Source organism: Mesoplodon densirostris, chromosome 2 (assembly GCF_025265405.1).
Source record: "Mesoplodon densirostris isolate mMesDen1 chromosome 2, mMesDen1 primary haplotype, whole genome shotgun sequence".
Taxonomy (NCBI): domain Eukaryota; kingdom Metazoa; phylum Chordata; class Mammalia; order Artiodactyla; family Ziphiidae; genus Mesoplodon; species Mesoplodon densirostris.
In genome coordinates this window covers 172,192,324-172,214,423 of record NC_082662.1, presented here as the reverse complement: position 1 = coordinate 172,214,423, position 22,100 = coordinate 172,192,324, and the positions used below count along the sequence as shown (strand labels likewise).

At 45.6% G+C, this 22,100-nt stretch overlaps 1 protein-coding gene across 1 annotated transcript in view; it reads right to left on the bottom strand.

The window, feature by feature from the left end:
* The window catches only part of SUSD4 (sushi domain containing 4), a 133,322-nt gene that overhangs the window by 55,340 nt on the left and 55,882 nt on the right, over positions 1 to 22,100 (bottom strand). The window contains exon 3 of the mRNA XM_060088643.1: positions 13,258 to 13,470. Coding sequence (XP_059944626.1) covers positions 13,258 to 13,470 — 213 coding nt within the window. The remainder of the gene's footprint in view (positions 1 to 13,257; positions 13,471 to 22,100) is intronic.

Here is a 22,100-nt window from a genome sequence, read left to right as displayed (position 1 = left end):
CTGCCAGGGGCTACGCTGGTCCTTCTCAAGGCGAGGAAAGTCATCCCAAGGGGGGGCTATCCTTACAGGGGCGGCCCTTTGGGGCTACACCAATGTGTGCTTGAAAGAGTCCTTCTGTCTCTTGCTCGGCTCCAAGCACAGAGGGAGGACTTCCTGAGAAAGCCGTCTGCTCAGCGAGTTGGTTCTCAAACAAGCGGCGCTCAGCAGACCCACCAGCGCTCAGCGGCGTGGTCCTGGGGTTGCTCAGAAGAGCCAAGGGGGGTTCAAGCTGGTCTGGAAAGTGCTCTGGAAGACTCGCACTTGAACAAGCTGTCTGCCTGTGAGACCTGTGGGACTCTAACTTCACCCAAATCCTTTTTATTTGCTTAGTACAGGTCTATCTGAACTTTACCAGCGTGACCACTGACTATTTGCAGAGCTGCTCAAGAGAGAAGGTGAGAAGAAAAGAGAAAGGTCCCCTCCACCTCATAGAGGAGTGTCTGAGAAGAACTCCTCTGATATGAAGACCCTTTGCATAAAAATGTACTTCTGCAGCGGCGCTGGTGTAGCCTTTGCCTTCCCGGGTGCATGATGGGGAGGTGGAAACTCAAAGGAGACAAGAAACAGGTGTGTTTCTGTACAAGGGGTACATGGTCTACATCCAAGCATGCTTCATGGGCATCCTGAATCCACCCAGAAGCTGAAGCTCTGGCTAGAGGTGTCTGGCTTTAAACGGTGTCCCAGACACGTTCCCAGAAATGAGAATCCAAAGAAAGGGGGGATTTGGGTGCTACAGAACATCGTCTCGCAGTCTAAGTAAGGCTTTCACCCTACCCAGGAACTAGGCACAATTATTTAGTTAGTCCTCTTTTTTAAAACAAAACCAAAAACTTGTGTCTAGCTAGTATAACCAATGCCATAAGAGCTGAGATGTATTCTGTATCCCAGCTGGACCACGGGATGGACAAGTAATGAAATATTTCCATTAATATTGACAATAAATAGATTTTGGTAAGGCATAGGCAGATTCTTCTCTGTCCCCCATATGATACTTGTTCATAATATAAGTGGGGCTTCCCTGGTGGTGCAGTGGTTGAGAGCCCGCCTGCCGATGCAGGGGACACGGGTTCGTGCCCGGGTCCAGGAAGATCCCACATGCCTCAGAGCTGCTAGGCCCGTGAGCCATGGCTGCTGAGCCTGTGCGTCCGGAGCCTGTGCTCTGCAACGGGAGATGCCACAATAGTGAGAGGCCCACGTACTGCAAAAAAAAGAAAAAAAAAAACCATAATATAAGTGGATTTTTTTTTTTTCCGGTACGTGGGCCTCTCAATGTTGTGGCCTCTCCCGTTGCGGAGCACAGGCTCCGGACGCACAGGCTGAGCGGCCATGGCTCACGGGCCAAGCCGCTCCATGGGATGTGGGATCTTCCTGGACCGGGCACGAACCCGTGTCCCCTGCATTGGCAGGCGGACTCTCAACAACTGCACCACCGGGGAAGCCCTATAAGTGGATTTGAATTAATTTTGTTTTAGTTTCTCTGGAATATTTATTTTTAAAATAAACTACTTGGTGTGCAAATCACAGTCTAAATCGCCGCAGTACTGACCCCGCCCCTTTTAAGGCTATCAGGGTATGGATAGCATCTTTCCATGTCCTGATTTGACATGTATTGTATAAGTGTCAAGTGAATTTTAACACCTTTATTGGAGTATAATTGCTTTACAATGGTGTGTTAGTTTCTGCTTTATAACAAAGTGAATCAGCTATACATATACATATATCCCCATATCTCCTCCCTCTTGCGTCTCCCTCCCACCCTCCCTATCCCACAGCTCTAGGTGGTCACGAAGCACCGAGCTGATCTCCCTGTGCTATGCGGCTGCTCCCCACTATCTCTTTTACATGTGATAGTATATATAAGTCCATGCCACTCTCTCACTTCGTCCCAGCTTACCCTTCCCTCCCGTGTCCTCAAGACCATTCTCTACGTCTGCGCCTTTAGTCCTGCCCTGCCCCTAGGTTCTTCATAACCACTTTTTTTTTCATTCCATATATATGTGTTAGCATACGGTATTTGTTTTTCTCTTTCTGACTTACTTCACTCTGTATGACAGACTCTAGGTCCATCCACCTCACCACAAATAACTCAATTTCGTTTCTTTTTATGGCTGAGTAATATTCCATTGTATATATGTGTTATATCTTCTTTACCCATTCATCTGTTGATGGACACTTAGGTTGCTTCCAAATCCTGGATATTGTAAATAGAGCTGCAATGAACATTGGGGTACATGACTCTTTTAAAATTATGGTTTACTCAGGGTATTTGCCCAATAGTGGGATTGCTGGGTTGTATGGCAGTTCTATTTTTAGTTTTTTAAGGAACATCCATACTGTTCTGCATAGTGGCTGTATCAATTTACATTCCCACCAACAGTGCAAGAGGGTTCCCTTTTCTCCACACCCTCTCCAGCATTTTTTGTTTGTAGATTTTTGATGATGGCCATTCTGACTGGTGTGAGGTAATACCTCATTGTAGTTTGCTTTTTTTTTTTTTTTTTTTTGCGGTACGCGGGCCTCTCACTGTTGTGGCCTCTTCCGTTGCGGAGCACAGGCTCCGGACGCACAGGCTCAGCGGCCATGGCTCACGGGCCTAGCCGCTCTGTGGCATGTGGGATCTTCCCGGACCGGGGCACGAACCCGTGTCCCCTGCATCGGCAGGCGGACTCTCAACCACTGCACCACCAGGGAAGCCCCTCATTGTAGTTTTGATTTGCATTTCTCTAATGATTAGTGATGTTGAGCGTCCTTTCATGTATTTGTTGGCAATCTGTATATCTTCTTTGGAGAAATGTCTATTTAGGTCTTCTGCCCATTTTTGGATTGGTTGTTTGTTTTTCAGATATTGAGCTGCATGACTTGTTTGTAACTTTTGGGGATTAACCCTTTTTCAGTTGCTTCATTTGCAAATATTTTCTCCCATTCTGAGGGTTGTCTTTTCATCTTGTTTACGGTTTCCTTTGCTGTGCAAAAGATTTTATGTTTCATTAGGTCCCCTTTGTTTATTTTTGTTTTTATTTCCTTTTCTCTAGGAGGAGGGTCAAAAAGGATCTTGCTGTGACTTATGTCATAGAATGCTCTGCCTATGTTTTCCTCTAAGAGTTTCATAGTACCTGGCATTACAGTTAGGTCTTTATTCCATTTTGAGTTTACTTTTGTGTATGGTGTTAGGGAGTGTTCTAATTTCATTGTTTTACATGTAGCAGTCCATTTTTCCCAGCACCATTTATTGAAAAGGCTGTCTTTTCTCCACTGTATATTCTTGCCTCCTTTAGCAAAATTAAGGTGACCACTTGTGTGTGGGTTTATCTCTGGGCTTTCTATCCTGTTCCATTGATCTATATTTCTGTTTTTGTGCCAGTACCATACTGTCTTCATTACTGTAGCTTTGTAGTATAGTCTGAAGTCTGGGAGCCTGATACCTCCAGCTCCATTTTTCTTTCTCAAGACTGCTTTGGCTATTCAGGGTCTCTTGTGTTTCCATACAAATTGTGAAAGTTTTTGTTCTAGTTCTGTGAGAAATGCCAGTGGTAGTTTGATAGGGATAGCAGTGAATCTGTAGATTGCTTTTGATAGTATAGTCATTTTCACAATGGTGATTCTTCCAATCCAAGAACATGGTAGATCTCTCCATCTGTTTGAATCATCTTTAATTTCTTTCATCAGTCTTATAATTTTCTGCATACAGGTCTTTTGTCTCCTTAGGTAGGTTTATTCCTAGGTATTTTATTCTTTTTGTTGCAGTGGTAAATGGGAGTGTTTCCATAATTTCTCTTTCAGATTTTTCATCATTAGTGTATAGGAATGCAAGAGATTTCTGTGCATTAACTTTGTATCCTGCTACTTTACTGAATTCATTGATTAGCTCTAGTAGTTTTCTGGTGGCATCTTTAGGATTCGCTATATATACTGTCATGTCATTTGCAAATAGTGACAGCTTTACTCTTCTCCAATTTATATTCCTTTTATTTCTTTTTCTTCTCTGATTGCTGTGGCTAAAACTTCCAAAACTATGTTGAATAATAGTGGTGAGAGTGGGCAACCTTGTCTTGTTCCTGATCTCTGGTTTCAGTTTTTCACCATTAAGAATGATATTGGCTGTGGGTTTGTCATATATGGCCTTTATTATGTTGAGGTAAGTTCCCTCTATGCCTACTTTCTGGAGGGTTTCTATCATAAATGGGTATTGAATTTTGTCGAAAGCTTTTTCTGCATCTACTGAGATGATCATATGGTTTTTATCCTTCAATTTGTTAATATGATGCATCACATTTATTGATTTGCGTATATTGAAGAATCCTTACATTCCTGGGATAAAACACTTGATCATGGTGTATGATACTTTTAATGTGCTGTTGGATTCTGTTTGCTAGTATTTTGTTGAGGATTTTTGCATCTATGTTCATCAGTGATATTGGCCTGTAGTTTTCTTTCTTTGTGGCATCTTTGTCTGGTTTTGGTATCAGGGTGATGGTGGCCTCATAGAATGAGTTTGAGAATGTTACTCCCTCTGCTATATTTTGGAAGAGTTTGAGAAAGATAGGTGTTAGCTCTTCTCTAAATGTTTGATAGAATTTGCCTGTGAAGCCATCTGGTCCTGGGCTTTTGTTTGTTGGAAGATTTTTAATCACAGTCTCAATTTCAGTGCTTGTGATTGGTCTGTTTATATTTTCTAGTTCTTCCTGGTTCAGTCTCAGAAGGTTGTGCTTCTCTGAGAATTTGTCCATTTCTTCCAGGTTGTCTATTTTATTGGCATATAGTTGCTTGTAGTAATCTCTAATCATCCTCTGTATTTCTGCAGTGTCAGTTGTTACTTCTCCTTTTTCATTTCTAATTCTATTGATTTGAGTCTTCTCCCTTTTCTTCTGGATGAGTCTGGCTAAAGGTTTATCAATTTTGTTTATCTTCTCAAAGAATCAACTTTTACTTTTATTGATCTTTGCTATTGTTTCCTTCATTTCTTTTTCATTTATTTCTGATCTGATCTTTATGATTTCTTTCCTTATGCCAACTTTGGGGGTTTTTTTGTTCTTCTTTCTCTAATTGCTTTAGGTGTAAGGTTAGGTTGTTTATTTAAGATGTTTCTTGTTTCTTGAGGTAGGCTTGTATTGCTATAAACTTCCCTCTTAGAACTGCTTTGGCTGCATCCCATAGGTTTTGGTTTATCGTGTTTTCATTGTCATTTATTTCCAGGTTTTTCTGATTTCCTCTTTGATTTCTTCAGTGATCTCTTGGTTATTAAGTAGTGTATTGTTTAGCCTCCATGTCTTTGTATATTTTACAGACTTTTTTCCTGTAATTGATATCTAGACTCATAGCGTTGTGGTTGGAAAAGATACTTGATACGATTTCAATTTTCTTAAATTTACCAAGGCTTGATTTGTGACCCAAGATATGATCTATCCTGGAGAATGTTCCATAAGCACTTGAGAAGAAAGTGTATTCTGTTGTTTTGGGATGGAATGTCCTGTAAATATCAATTAAGTCCATCTTGTTTAATGTATCATTTAAAGCTTGTGTTTCCTTATTTATTTTCATTTTGGATGATCTGTCCGTTGGTGAAAATGGGGTACTAAATCCCCTACTATGATTTGGTTAGTGCAGATTTCCCCTTTTATGGCCGTTAGCATTTACCTTATGTATTGAGGTGCTCCTATGTTGGGTGCCTAAGTATTTACAATTGTTATATCTTCTTCTTGGATCAATCCCTTTATCATTATGTAGTGTCCTTCTTTGTCTCTTGTAATAGTCTTTATTTTAAAGTCTATTTTGTCTGATATGAGAATGGCTACTCCAGCTTTCTTTTGATTTCCATTTGCATGGAATATGTTTTTCCATCCCCTGACTTTCAGTCTGTATGTGTCCCTGGGTCTAAAGTGGGTCTCTTGTAGACAACATATATATGGGTCTTCTTTTTGTATCCATTCAGTCAAGTTTAAGTGTTTTGGTTGGAGCATTCTGTTTACATTTAAGGCAATTATCGATATGTATGTTCCTATACATTTTCTTGATTGTTTTGGGTTTGTTACTGTAGGTCTTTTCCTTCTCTGTGTTTCCTGCCTAGAGACGTTCCTTTAGCGTTTATTGTAAAGCTGGTTTGGTGGTGCTGAATTCTCTTAGCTTTTGCTTGTCTGTAAAGGTTTTAATTTCTCTGTCAAATCTGAATGAGATCTTTGTTGGGTAGAGTAATCTTGGTTGTAGGTTTTTCCCTTCCATCACTTTAAAGATGCCCTGCCACTCCCTTCTGGCTTGCAGAGTTTCTGCTGAAAGATCAGCTGTTAACCTTATGGGGATTCCCTTGTATGTTATTTGTTGTTTTTCCCTTGCTGCTTTTAATATTTTTTCTTTGTATTTAATTTTTGATAGTTTGATTAATATGTGTCTTGGTGTGTTTCCCCTTGGATTTTTCCTGTATGGGACTCTCTGCACTTCCTGGACTTGATTAACTATTTACTTTCCCATATTAGGGAAGTTTTCAACTATAATCTCTTCAAATATTTTCTCAGACCCTTTCTTTTTTTCTTCTTCTGGGACCCCTATAATTCATATGTTGCTGTGTTTAATGTTGTCCCAGAGGTCTCTGAGACTGTCCCCAATTCTTTTCATTCTTTTTTCTTTATTCTGTTCTGTAGTATTTATTTCCACTATTTTCTCTTCCAGGTCACTTATCCATTCTTCTTTTTTTTTTTTTTTTACTTATCCATTCTTCTGCCTCAGTTATTCTGCTACTGATTCCTTCCAGAGATCTTTTAACTTCATTTATTGTGTTGTTCATCATTGTTTATTTGCTCTTTAGTTCTTCTAGTTCCTTCTTAAATGTTTCTTGTAGTTTCTCTATTCTATTGCCAAGATTTTCCATCATCTTTACTATCATTACTCTGAATTCCTTTTCAGGTAGACTGACTATTTCCTCTTCATTTGTTAGGTCTGGTGGGGTTTTGCCTTGCTCCTTCATCTGCTGTGTGTTTCTCTGTCTTCTCATTTTGCTTAACTTGCTGTGTTTGGGGTCTCCTTTTTGCAGGCTGCATGTTCGTAGTTCCTGATGTTTCTGGTGTCTGGCCTCAGTGGCTAAGTTTGGTTCAGTGGGTTGTGTAGGCTTCCTGGTAGAGGGGACTAGTGCCTGTGTTCTGGTGGATGAGCGTGGATCTTGTTTTTCTGGTGGACAGGTCCACATCTGTTGGTGTGTTTTGGGGTATCTGTGACCTTATTATAATTTTAGGCAGCCTCTCTGCTAATGGGTGGGGTTGTGTTCCTGTCTTGTTAGTTGTTTGGCATAGGGTGTCCAGCACTGTAGCTTGCTGGTCATTGAATGGAGCTGGGTCTTAGCATTGAGATGGAGATCTCTGGGAGAGCTTTTGCCATTTGATATTACATGGAGCTGGGAGGTGGACCAATGTCCTGAACTCAGCTCCCCCACCTCAGAGGCATAGGCCTGACACTTGGTCAGAGCCCCAAGACCCTGTCAGCCACACGGCTCAGAAGAAAAGGGAAAAGAGAAAGAAAGAAAGGAAAGGAAAGGAAAGAAAGAAAGGAAGGAAGGAAGAAAGAAAGAAAGAAAGAAAAATTAAATTACATTAAATTAAAAAATAATTATTAAAAATTAAAAAGTAATAGAAAAAGAAAAAAAAAGGAAAGAAAGAGAGAAGAGAGCAACCAAACCAAAAAAGAAATCCACCAAGGATAACAAGTGCTAAGAAGTATACTAAAAAAAAAGAAAAAAGAAAACAATGAACAGACAGAACCCTAGGCCAAATGGTAAAAGCAAAGCTATACAGACAAAATCATACCAAGAAGCATACACTTACACACTCACAAAAAGAGAAAAAGGAAAAAAAAAAAAAAATATATATATATATATATATATATATATATATATATATATATATATCATTGCTCCCAAGGTCCACTACCTCTATTTTGGGATGATTCTTTGTCTATTCAATGAATAGACATATTCTATTGTCACAGATTCTATTGTGGAATCTGTGTGTTCCACAGATGCAGGGTACATCAAGTTGATTGTGGAGATTTTTTTTTTTTTTTTTTTTTTTTTTTTTTTTTGCGGTATGCGGGCCTCTCACTGTTGTGGCCTCCCCCGTTGCGGAGCACAGGCTCCGGACGCGCAGGCTCCGGACGCGCAGGCTCAGCGGCCATGGCTCACTGGCCCAGCCACTCCGCGGCATATGGGATCCTCCCAGACCGGGGCACGAACCCGTATCCCCTGCATCGGCAGGCGGACTCTCAACCACTTGCGCCACCAGGGAGGCCCTGATTGTGGAGATTTAATCCACTGCTCCTGAGGCTGCTGGGAGAAATTTACCTTTCTCTTCTTTGATCGCACAGCTCCTGGGGTTCAGCTTTGGATTTGGCCCCGCCTCTGCGTGTAGGTAGCCGGAGGGAGTCTGTTCTTTGCTCAGACAGGATGAGGTTAAAGGAGCAGCTGATTCGGGGGCTCTGGCTCACTCAGGCCGGGGTGGGGAGGGGTATGGATGCGGGGCGAGTCTGCCGCAGCAGAGGCCGGCATGATGTTGCATCAGCCTGAGGCGCACCGTGTGTTCTCCCGGGGAAGTTGTCCCTGGATCACCGGACCCTGGCAGTGGCGGGCTGCACAGGCTCCCGAGAGGGGAGGTGTGGATAGTGACCTGTGCTTGCACACAGGCTTCTTGGTGGTGGCAGCAGCAGCCTTAGCGCCTCATGCCCGTCTCTGGGGTCTGCGCTGTTAGCCGCAGCTCGCGCCTGTCTCTGGAGTTCGTTTTGGCGGTGCTCTGAATCCCCTCTCCTCGTGCACCCCAGAACAATGGTCTCTTGCCTCTTAGGCAGGTCCAGACTTTTTCCCGGACTCCCTCCCGGCTATCCGTGGTGCACTAGCCCCCTTCAGGCTGTGTTCACGCAGCCAACCCCAGTCCTCCCCGTGGAATCTGACCTCCGAAATAGCCGGAGCCTCAGCTCCCAGCCCCCGCCCGCCCCGGCGGGTGAGCAGACAAGCCTCTCGGGCTGGTGAGTGCTGGTCGGCACCGATCCTCTGTGCGGGCATCTCTCCGCTTTGCCCTCTGCACCCCTGTGGCTGCGCTCTCCTCCGTGGCTCCAAAGCTCCCTGCTCCGCCACCTGCAGTCTCTGCCCGCGAAGGGGCTTCCTAGTGTGTGGAAACCTTTCCTCCTTCACGGCTCCCTCCCACTGGTGCAGGTCCCGTCCCTATTCTTTCGTCTCTGTTTTTTCTTTTTTCTTTTGCCCTACCCAGGTACGTGGGGAGTTTCTTGCCTTTTAGGAAGTCTGCGGTCTTCTGCCAGCGTTCAGCAGGTGTTCTGTACGAGTTGTTCCACATGTAGATGTATTTCTGATGTATTTGGGGGGAGGAAGGTGATCTCCACGTCTTAATCCTCTGCCATTTTGAAGGTCTCCCCTCAAATGAATTTATGCAAAGTCAATCTGACTTTACCTATACTTTTTCTTATGAAATGTGGGAAGGGGATGTATTAGCAGGGAAAGTGTCCCCCAGTAGACTAGTTGAGTGATTTTGGAAAGGAAGAGGCCCAGATGGTGGCTGTCCCCCTGGCCTTTAGTCACTGTACTTAGTATGTCAGCAGCCCTGTGTCCCCAGGCAGTATTTTCAGTCCTTTGCCAACTCCATGGTACCCTCTCCAGCATACTGGTCACCTCCCCGGCTCCCTGGACCATAAAGTATCCTCACCCCTGCTCAGGGATGTGCCGGCTCTAGTCTTAAAGAAGCAGCTTTGACAAGCACAGATATTTCTTAGGCTGGAGGCTTTGGGTGCCAGGAAATTAATTCATTGCCTGTATTATCAGTTCTGTAAGTCCAAACTTCTATAAGTGAGTTTGCTTGAAATAAACCATTTAGATTGGAGAAAAAGGAGAGAAGGGAGATGGCTGGTATGTGTGGCAGGGTGAAGTGGAGAATAAAAGAGAGGGAATCTGTGTGAATGCACAAGAAAATACTTGCTTTAATACCACCTTGCTTCCGTACAGCACTTTACTGTTAGAAAGCATTTTAATGCACATGAACTTATTTTTAAAAATCTGTATCTCAGGCAGAACTGGCTGACAAGGGAAGACTGGAAGGAGTCCAGGCAACAGTGACAAGACCTGGGCTAGAACAGATGTGTCCCTAAATCACCATTTAAGTCTGGGAAGACTCTTAACTTCTCTGAGACTCAGTTTCCCTATTGATCAAACAAAAACTAAATTAGAACAAGGGCTTGGATTACCTAATTTCTAGAGTCCCTTCGACTCTGAACGTTGATGATGCCATTTGTTATAACAATGTGTTGTTTCGTAACTGATTACAGTAGGACTTTTGTGACACCAAGAGTAAAGTTAGACTTAATCTTGTAGAGGAAAAACACTGGCTTAGAATGAGTTACAGATCTGCTGCTTACCCATCAGCTGTGTGACTCTGACAAAGCAAGTAACTTCTCCGAGCCTCAGTTTCCTAATCAGGAAATGAGGACAATAAGACTTGTCTTGTAGGGCAGTGGTACTTGTTAAATGACATAGTGAATCTGAACGTACTTTTAAACTCTAATGACCCAAAAAATGTGATAATTTATTGTTATCACTATTACCAGCATGCAGAAAAATCCATTAGCCCTCTAAGAATTACCTAACAGGGCTTCCCTGGTGGCACAGTGGTTAAGAATCCGCCTGCTAATGCAGGGGACACGGGTTTGAGCCCTGGTCCGAGAAGATCCCACATGCTGCGGAGCAACTAAGCCCATGTGCCACAACTACTGAGCCTGCGCTCTAGAGCCCACATGCCACAAATACTGAGCTTGCATGCCACAACTACTGAGGCCCGTGCGCCTAGAGCCCATGCTCTGCAACAAGAGAAGCCACCACGATGAGAAGCCCGTGCACCGCAACAAAGAGCAGCCCCCACTCTCAGCAACTAGAGAAAACCCATGTGGAGCAGCGAAGACCCAATGCAGCCAAAAATTAAATAAATGAATAAATTAATTAATTCAAAAAAAAAAAAAGAATTACCTAACAACAGAAACAAATGAATTGAGCAGCCCTTACTATTCGCCCAGCATAAGTCCTAATCAGGGAGTAAAGGCCATTTACAACTCCAGGGAAAAAAAGTTTAGCTTCTTCTCTGCTTTACAACATCCATGGAGTAGACTTCTGTGTACCCCTCGCCCCTGTAAGCCACATACAGAAGGCTTAGGCTGTTAACAGTGATGATTTTCTCCACCGTGAGGACAACGAAAGTAATCTCCTTATACAGATCTTTCAAAGGCCAACAAAGACCACCATTTATATTAAAAATAATTAATTATGCCATCCTACTTAGAAAGGCAAAACATGTTCTTCCAAACTTTGTAAAATGACGATTAGAGCACAACATCGTGACTGGAAATGAGGAATCCAGGTATGTTCTTTGGAAGCACCTGGTCTTATTTTAAGTTGCCTAATAAAAGAACTGACACTCCACTGCCATCCCCAGGTACACAGCCCCTCCCAGCACATTTGGGGCTAAGTGTTCAGAACTACGCACACAGACCTATATAATAGAACCCTCTACTCCAAGGCGATTTTTCACTCTCTTTCTTGGAATTACTATGTATTACATTGTTATGTACAAGGTTGGAAAGAAGCTCATCTAAAAAGGGATAAACTTTTTTTTTTTCCAGGATGACCAAGTAACAGAGGGCCTTCATCTCTGGGCAATATTCAGGAAGCCTATTGTTTTCTTTGTTCTCTGATGTCTTTGAGCTTGTCTAGGTTTTAAGTACTGGGTATCTCAGGCCATAGGTTTTAGCAGGAAAGTCTTTACATACAAATTAAATACCCCTTTTTTTAAATTGAAGTAGACTTGATTTACAGTGTTGTGTTAGTTTCCAGTGTACAGCAAAGTGATTGTTATATATATTCTTTTTCAGATTCTTTTCCATTATAGGTTATTACAAGATGTTGAATATAGTTCCCTGTGCTATACAGGAGGTCCTTGTTGTTTATCTATCTTATATATTAAATAAACTTTTAATTAATAGAATCTTACAGAAATCATAGCTTGCATGGACTGCATGTAAGAGGAAAAATAAATTTACTTTTAAAAACCTTAATTCTTCATATAATTTTGGCTTTTTAAAAAATACCTTGAAAATAAGAGCAAAGGTAGCAAGTACTTTAAGGGTAAGACCCCACCTTACCTATCCTTTATAATTTCCCAAAGGAGGAGCATAATAGATGTTTGATCAATGCTTGCCAAATTAAATTACTTTAAAGGTTTCATAAAGAAGATACACACTAACTCAGAATAAGAGTTTACATAGCATTATTATAAAAGCTCCATCCCCAAATAAAATCAATAATGGTGTTAAGAGAAAGTGAAACTCTCTTATAATGAACTTGATGAAAAATATCAGTTCTGTGCCTCATGGAAATTTGGGGCTAGAATTAATTCTTAATTCATGCCTATTCCTACTTCAACCTTGCTGATCATCAGAGATATATAATCAGCAATTGGCATTCCAATTAGTTTAACTCAATGCATTCTTTTAAACTCTAAAATTATCTCTATAGAGTGAAAACAAACAAGCAAAAAAAAAAAAATATATATATATATATATATATATATATATACACACATATATAAAGTTGTTTCAACCAACAGACTTAGGGATAATTGCTAGGAGTAAATGAATATCTTGTCACGACCAATAAATTTAGGGATACCTGCTAGAAATAAATGTCTACCTTGTCAATCTACCATTGTTTGCCACAGTTCTTTCTTTCCTTAAATGAATCATGTCTAACGCAGAACTGATAAGTAGTAATTGATTTAATTCTCTGAGTAACATGCATCTTCTGTATCATTATATACAGTTTTGGCCCAATATATTTACTGCACCTTTTATTGAGTAACATGGAAATGAGTGCTGAGTTGGCAGCCCAATAATAAATGGCCCTCACGTTATCTGAGTTGCTCTCTTGCATTGACAAAAATGGTGATAAATCGGGTTGTAACTGAGAAAGAAAAGGAAGAGGATTACTCCTGATGCTGAGATGCATTTATCCCCTGCCCCAGCCCTTACTGAACACGCATGCTCCTCCATCAGCCTGCAGGATCAGCCCTGAAACAGACAGCAGCCCAGGGTACTGCCCCGTCTGGCACACAGGCTCATACCCCTGCAGCCACAAGCTGACCACGTGGGTGGCTTCCATGGGATGGGGGTAGGGGGTAGAGGGGAGCACTTTACCTTCCTGAACACAGACGGGTTTATCACTTGGGATCCAGCCTAGGGTTCCGTTCAGATGTTTCATACACAGTCTCTTTGTAGAGCCCTTCAGCTTGAATCCATCTTGGCAGTGAAATCGGGTGACAGAGCTTTCAAAGAAGACCCCTCCGCTGGGCGTCCTGAAGCCATTCTCAGGGACGCCTGGGTCAGCACACACCTGAAGGTCATCGAACCCTACATGGACAGAGAGAAGAAAAGGTGCCTCTGAATATATTCTTCGGATGCTGAAGGTTTCCCATGATAAATGGCAGACACTGTATTCTTTCTGATGCTACGGGCCACCCAACTCCACCAATAAAAAAAACCAAGAAAATAAACACTCTAGTGCACATTTCACACAGTTTTTTGCTCTTTGCTTAGAAAAGCGCTCATTAGTGATTTCAGTTCCACGGTCAAGTTAGCCCTTCAAGGAGTTTCTAGTAGTAACAGATGAGGAAAAGTAAACAACGAAAGGAATACAAAACAGTAAATGTCGAGACTGAAGTACAAAATGCAGAAGGGAGCGGAGGAGGGAGAGGTAGTCGGGAAAGGGGAGATGGAATCTGAGCCTGGCTTTGAAGGACGGGTAAGACTTCAAGGACAGAACCAACTTTGTGGAGGGGGACACAGGGGAATGGCCCGCGCAATGGCCGGGCTGGGAGACCGCGGGCGTGTCTGCAGAGCAGCAGGTGGCTGAGAGCGATACAGGGTTTGCCGAAGAGGCAGGCTGGCGATGCCCACCCTCCCCTGTCCCCTGCCCTTGCCCCCATCAGCCAGGCCTGGTCCACATTTCTCCTCCTCCGGGAGGCCTTCCTTAACCCCACTCTCCCTGTCCCCCACCCAGTTTGTTCCACCACTGTAACGTGAACACAGCCCTGTACTGAATCATTTGGAGAATGATTGCCTCTCATTCTGGGTTATGAGCCCCTCGGGGACAGGTTTTGAGACTTTTTCACTCTTGTGAAACCTATCACAGTTCTGCCTAGAACATGCTCCATAAATGTTTGATGAGTGAATAAACAGAGTTGGAAAAGGGAATGGGAGACATACCGGGGTGACCCTAGAAAGCCAGGCTGAGCGAGGAGGCCAGTGTGGGGCCATGGAGCTGGGTAGTGGGGACCAGGAGGCCGACAGGACAGCAGCCTGGGGGATTAAGTGGAGGAGAAAGGGCCCAGGGCATGGCTAGGAGACCCAGGCAATGGTGCAGTGAGACGTGGTGGGCCTGAGAGCACAGCAAAGTGCTGGAAGCAGCAAGGAGGGCACCAGAGTGTGAGACATCCCGGTTCCAGGGGCCCCTTGTCAACTGACTGGATGTCGGGGTGAGGGAGACAGCCAGACGGCTGGGGCGAAGGCCCGACTCTGGCCTCAATGAGGAGGAGAGGGCTGGGGTCATGGCCCGTACTGAGAGCTTCGGACAAAGACATGACTGGGACCAGATTTGCATTTTTGAACGATCTTTTGTGTAGCCACACGGAGCTCATGGATGTCACGAGCTCGTTGGGGGACACCAAGGATAAGGAAGGAGTCGTCTCTGTGCACGATGCTCCAACGTACCCTCCAAGGAAAGCAATGCAGGCGACAGAGAGAACCCCAAACTCCTGTGCACTACGAAGGCCTTCTACTCCATGTTCTTACAAAATCAACCAACAAATCCTTCCTGAAAAGGTACCCAGGACAACTATGCATGACTTCATCCAGATGGGGGCTGGTGTGCCCATCCACCCCCGCCCCCAGCGCAGCTGCTGGCGCCAGGTCAAGACGTGGCAGAGGGACAGGAATAGCCTGGGCCATCTTAGAAAATCTCAGCCCAGACCGAGAGGCCGTATCACCAGGGCTCTTGGAGGACTTACGTGGTCTCCAGGTGATGCCCAGATGTGGGACTCATGAGACATCTGATCCTCTGTAACACACTGGGCTGGCAAAACATCCTCAGCTGGTAGGTGATTCCCTGACCCCAACTTTCATGGGCTCATGAAGGACTCCCTTGCTGTCCTCCCCAACTGACCTCAAGACCCTGGACGTTCTTTCCAGCACCGCTGTGCTGAAAGCCGCACGACACGGCACAGTAGGCACCGCGGCAGCACGGGGTCCAGCAGTCGTAACGTGCGCTCTCTGCCGAGGGCGTGCGGCTGTGGACCAAGCGCAAAGTCAAGGAGGAAAGCAGGGAAGTGGAGAGCGTCCACATCTGACTCTATTACATCTTTCAGTGGGAGCAGGTCTGATACTTTATCAAACAGAAGAGGCTCTGATAAAGGAGACACCGTCTCGCCTCTCAGCCCCCCTGACACGCAGCCACAGATCTGCCCCGCTGTGAGCACCGGCAGTGGAGGCTGTTTTCCAGCCCCTTGCAGGGGGATTAATACCCATCTGGGGGGAGGGCAATAAAGTACTAGCAGGATGGCTTCACGCTTTTGTCTCAAAGGAAAGCGCTGTAAATTGTCGGGTGCTTCCTAAGTGGTGAAGGTCGATGATGTCCTTCTGAGTCTGGCCGTCTCAGGGCGGGTCCTTTAAACGTATATCCATTATGGTATTGAGGGGGCAACTAGCAGCAGTGGAATTCATGATTCCATGCCAGCCTAGAAAGCCTAGAAGCATAAACATACAGAAACCTGAATGGTCTGGACGCTTTCTGGCAGTCTGTGAGCGAAAGTCACTCTGACACACATGCTGTAAGTCAAACAGAGGCTGTATCAGACATTGGGTGGCCACAGAAGGGCAAGCCGAGGGTGAGAGGAGGGGACAGCCTTCTGGAAGGTCTGGGGCTGACTGCTCACAGCTAGGCAGACACCCGCCAGCCAGAGGGAGGAAGGGCACTGGTGGGGGGGGGGCAGGTCACAAGGCATGGAGGTGGGAAGCCGCTGAGCACATTTCAGGGAAGAGGTCATTCTGCCAGGCTGGGGGCAGGGTGAATGCCATAGGTGGAGCCCTGGGGTGGAGGGTGGTGAAGGGAGGGCAGGAGACGGCGACAGCAGATCCCGAAGGCTGAATGTGTTAGCTAAGGGTCTGGACTTGATGAGGAGGTGAGGGGTAGGGGCATGGCATGTACTGAGAGCTTTGAACAAAGACATGACTGGGATCAGACTTGTTTTGTTGAATGATCTTTCCTGTACTCGCAAGGAAGACTGACTCGTCTAGACCAAGCAGGAGGCAGGAAGCTCATCGGAAGTGCCTCCAGGCCACCAGCTGCACCAAAGGAGCAGCAGAGCAGCTTTTGTAAAAGGACATTCACGGATCCAGGCTCTCTCTGGCTGGGCTGGGACCCAGAAGTCTTGAGTTTTAGAAAGTTCTCTCAGTGACTCTTAGGCAGCCAGTCCCGCACCTGCCAGAGGGAGGACCAGCATCTGAGAACTGTGGGATTTCAGGGCTCGTGCCAGAACTGGGTGGGAAACGAGGAGTCAGAACCAAGGCGGATGCAATGGATTAGAAAGAGGGCCACATGAGCCACGAAGGACACAGGATCACAAAACCTGGGACCGACTGGATGGAGGACGGGGTCAGGGGAATGAATTAAAAGAGAGGCATCTAGGAGAACGCCCACGTCCTGATGTTGCCGACGGCGTAGACAGTGGGGCCGTGCACTCAGACTGACAGGACAAGGTGGAGATAGCAATGATATGTCTGGTGGGGGGCCAGGGAGTTTGAGTTCTTGGTGGAGGGGGGACACCCAGGCAGAGATGTCTGGTGATGAGCTGGAGGCTGAGTCTGAAGCTCCATGGTGCCCTGGGCTGGTGCGGGCATGGGTGGGTGCACTGTCCTGGGAACGAGCACAGCGTGAGAGGAGAAGCAGCCGAGGCACCCACAGAGGACACTGGGAATATAGGGCCGTGGAGAAGGAAGACCTGACTGTGTCATGGAAGCAAGGGAAAGGGTTTCAGGAAGAAAGGAATGGGCGGCAGTGTCAGCTAAGATCCACTAAGCAAAGTCTGAGAAGCATCCACTGGCTGAGGGCAGGGAGCACTGGGACCAGGGCCCATGCAGCTTCAGGGACAAGGAAGAACTATCCCTGGGGGAGGACACCTGCCTGCTGATGTTTGGGGTGGGGGGGCGGGGGCAGTGAGATTAAGCATGGGCTTCTCTTGCCAGATGCTTAGTGTGAACAAAAGAACACAGGTTGGAACTTATCCCTGGATTAGGGTCAAGGGAGGGGTTTGATTGTTGTAATAAAATTATAAGGTGAAGGAGATTTGAATATGTCTCTACACAGCAGGGAGAAACAAAGATTGCAGATGAGGGGGAGCAAAGGGGAGGCAAGTGGGGTAAGTTCCCTGCACCTGGATGTGGGCAGGGAGGGGACCCAAACCCTGGAGGAGGGATTGCCCTCCACAGAGGCAGGAAGGGGCGTTATGCCAGAACCTCCACTGAGGGAAGCATGTGCCCCGCAATGTGCTCATCCTCCAGGACCCAGCTTAAATAGTGCCTCCCCCTGGTAGCCTTCTTCCTCCTTTCAGGCACCTGGACTGACCTCTCTTAGCGAGCCCCTTGCCTTGTCATTGCTGGTCTGCTTAGCTGTCTCTCCCACTGGGCCGTGAACTCCTGGAGGGAGAGATGGGGTCTTATACTTCACTTCCTCCTATAGTGAGTGTGAGCATTCCACAAGTGCTGCTAGCGAAAGATTGGTGGGTGGATAGATGGATGGAGAGAGGACAAGTGGGTGAATAGGTGGAGGGATAGATGGGTGATGGATAGAGGATAGGTGGGTGGATAGGTGGATGGAGAGAGGATAGGTGGATGGATAGAAATAGGTGGGTAGATGGATGGATGGACAGAAGATGAATGGATGGATGGATGGATAGATGAGGATAGGTGGGTGGATGGATGGATGGTTGGATGAATAGATGAATGAATGGAGGGTGTGTGAGTGGATGGATGGATGGATAGAAGATGAATGGATGGAGGGTGGGTAGGTGGATGGACAGATGGATAGAAGACGAATGGATGGATGGATGGATGGATAAATGAAGAGGATAGGTGGGTGGATGGATGGATGGTTGGATGGATAGAGGATAGGTGGGTGAATAGATGGATGGATAGATGGGTGATGGATAGAGGATAGGTGGGTGGATAGAAAATAGGTGGGTAGATAGATGGATGGATGGACAGAAGATGAATGGATGGATAGATGATGAGGATAGGTGGGTGGATGGATGGATGGTTGGATGGATGGATAGAAGATGAATGGATGGATGGATGGATGGATAAATGAAGAGGATAGGTGTGTGGATGGATGGATGAATAGAAGATGAATGGATGAGTGTGGGTGGGTGGATGGATGGAGGGTGGATGAATGGATGGAGCCACATGCTCTGCTGGACTCATCAGGCAAAGATCCCTACCCCATCCCACCAAACAGTCACACCTATCACTCTGATAGTCCCAGAAGCTTATGTATTCCATAGACAAGGGAGGTGTGCATTCTCTCCCCCAGCACAGACACACTCTCTCCTAACACCCTCTCACCTTCCTCTCTCCTCCCAGCCTAAGTAGACTGCATTCCTTAGATTTTTATACCCTTCTTCCAATCCACATCCTCAGACACCTCAGCCTTCCTCCTCCGTCTCCACTGTAGGGCCCAAGGTAGGTTTATGTAAAGGATTTGGCTGAGACAGATGTGCCTCCCCGGCCACCACACACATACTTTTGGCCACAGTCACCTCCTGCTCACAAATGAGCCATGCAGACTGCTAAGTCCTAGGCACTGACCCCTCGACTTGTCACACCATACTACCACCGTGCCCCAAGCCACAGAGCTGTTCTCTCTCAGAGGACAGATCATTCAAGTGAGAGCTGAAGATGCAGCCCCGAATCCACCAGAAAAATGACTCCTGCTGTAATAAATAAATGATGAGAGCATCGTGGAAATGATGACGGGAGAGCAGCAGAATTTCCCAATGAATCTAACTCAGTACTCTTTCTTTCTTTGTTCCTTCCTTTTAAAAAGAGCATTTCCATCCACTTTCTCTGCTTTCATATCACCACTGCTAGCCTCCGGCTCTGATCCCGTGCCTGGGACAGCGCTGATGATCAGGGTGCTGTGGGCCGTGGGATCCAGCCCTTGGCATGGAAGAGGGAAATAAGAACAAGTGGTAAAAAGAAAGCAATCAGAAAATGGGATGGTATAAGAAGAAAATATTCTTCATTTTGGACAACTAATCCCATTGAGCAAGATAGTAATTTTCTAGGACTTGCCACATCTTCAGACTCCACTTTTTCAAATCACCCCCGAGCGGATCAGTTCCCAGCCCAGGCCATTCTTCTGCAGAGCTGTTCTCTTAATGCCTTGCTGAAATGTTGATGATCAGCCCCATCAGATAACACATCCATTAAGGGGGTGGGCTGCTTTAGGGATTAGGGAAGAGGAGTGGAAAATAACTTGAGCATGAGCCCACTCAAATAATCTTATCCTAGGAACCATACTCCTAAGGTCCCAATCGCTTTCACCCCCTTCTTCAAATTCTGTGTATGCTTTGGAGCTAAGTAGCCACAGCATGGAGAAAAAAGTTCACAGGATGATTTCCAATATGTTTCTTTGTGGGGGAAGTGGGAGGAAAAGGTTATATCCCATTTTAATAAGTGCCTGGAAGCAGCATCCCCTAGCAGTTGCTTCTAAATTCAATTCAGAGTGCAACACCTATCTACAAGAGACAGTCTTTGTGAGGGTTCATTTTATGTGTCCATCCCCTTGACTAGGCCAGGGGATGCCCAGATATTTCATCAAACATTTATTCTGGCTGTGTCTGTGAGGGTGTTTCTGGATGAGACTGACTTTGAGTGGGTAGACTGAGTAAAGCAGATTGCCCTCCCTTAGGTGGGTGGGCCTCACCCAATCAGTTGATGGTCTGAATATAAAAGGGAGGGTAGAAAGAATTCTTGTTCTCTCCTGACTGTCTTCAAGCTGGTGCATCATTCTTCTCCTGCCTTCAGACTCAGACTGAGACTGGAACTTATACCATGGGCTCTCCTGGTTCTCAGGCCTTCGGATTCAGACTGGAACTACACCCTCGGCTCTCCTGAGTCTCCAGGTTGCCAACCACAGATCTTGGACTTCCCAGCCTCCCTAACTGCATTAGCCAAGTCCTTATCGTGCGTGCATGTGATCTATCTCCTATGGGCTCTGTTTTCTCTGGAGAACCCAGACTAATACAGTCTTCCTCAAGGTACTCATGCACTTTACAAACACGAGTAACATGGATGCTGACTGTCCCCACACTCCAGAGGATGATATTTCTCTCTGGACCCCTGAGTTCAGGTAAGCAGCCCATTGAGGCAGTTGGGGTACGGTGGCAGGGGCGGGGGCAGCACCTGGGGCCTGAACAGCATATGCTGTAGAGTCCCGGCCTGAGGTCCCCTCTGGTGCTTTCTCAGCCTGTGTCACACTCTTAAGTCCTGGCGTCTCCATCACGGGCACTGATTTTCCTGCTTAGTGTTTGGAAGCCCAGGAACAAGTCATGGGTAGGATTGTAATTTGAACTTGTTCTCAGTGGGATTGAGAGAATCCCCATCTTCACATACAAAGAAATGCATCCAGCCTCAATCTCATTATGAAGTCTTGACACTTCGGATTTGGTTACTTGAGTCTGCTGAAACCTACCAGACAGTTTTACTGTGAGCAACACAAGTCTTTGAAAAGAATCATAAAAACGAAAGAGGTGCGAAAAGCAATCTTTTGGCTTATTATAACTGAAAAGTCATATCCTAGAAAGGAAGAGTGTATCAAATGTAGCCAAATCAATTTCAAACTAGGACCGGGCTTCCGTTTCCCTGTAAACTGCTATACGAGTCTTTCAGGGAAGAAACAGAATAGAGACACAAAAATTGATTTTTTATGCATTTACTTAGTGAGAAGGTCTGGGGGCTAGGGAGAAAAGGGCATCCCTGCTAAAGTTTAAACAGACACGTTTGCAAATTTTAATTAGAATCAAGAGCAGCCCCCAAGCCTCGCCCCCCCACCCCACCCCACTGCACCCACTGTCGGTCTCACACGGTTGGCATGACAATCACCTGAGAGGGTCTCTGGTCCGACCCCTTTGTCTCCCAGAGGACACTGAGGCCTGAGGAGGTCAAGTGTGAGTCTAGTCACTCTGATCACAGAGCTGGAACTGACACCTGGGCATCTGACTCACAATCCAGTGCTCCTGCCACCGACGATGTTGTCCCCACTAAGCCTTTTCCTGTCGTATTTCACGTTTGTGAATGACTCGAATCTTCATGAATCCTAAACTCTTTGAGGGCACGAATATTCGTAAATGTTTTTGAGTCCCTGTATCTGTTAAAACAGGACTGAGCCAATAGCCATGGTGAAACAGTTAATGATTCAATAGGACGTTAATCCTCATGGTTCCCCCCAAAGCTGACACCTCCCAGCACACCGTCTCAGAATGAAGAGGCTGGGGAACCTTTATGGTCCCCCAAAACATTCAAGAATCCAGGCAGTCAGCCACCAGACAGCTATTGACCACACAACAGGGATCTGTAGAGCATTTCTGGTGATGAAAAATGCTCCCGAGGAGATCACGACCTAATCTCAGATATCATTTCATGAAACAGAATTAGTCCTGGTGAGTGGAGAGCCTATTGCCCTCAACAGCAAAAGAATAAATGGAGAAGTATGTAGTAAGCTTGAGGAAGTCCCTCTTGACCACGTAAGGGCTTTTCCCCCATTAGATGTGAACATTCCAATTCCAGCTGCCTTGGGCTGAAATCTCTCTTTTTCTCATCACCAGCAATGCAGACCAAGCTTCTTTTAAACCACCTAACTAGTAAATTATTACTGTGCTTCAAAAAGCATTTATCCAGGAAGGGAATGCTTCTGCCGCATTAGAGAAAAA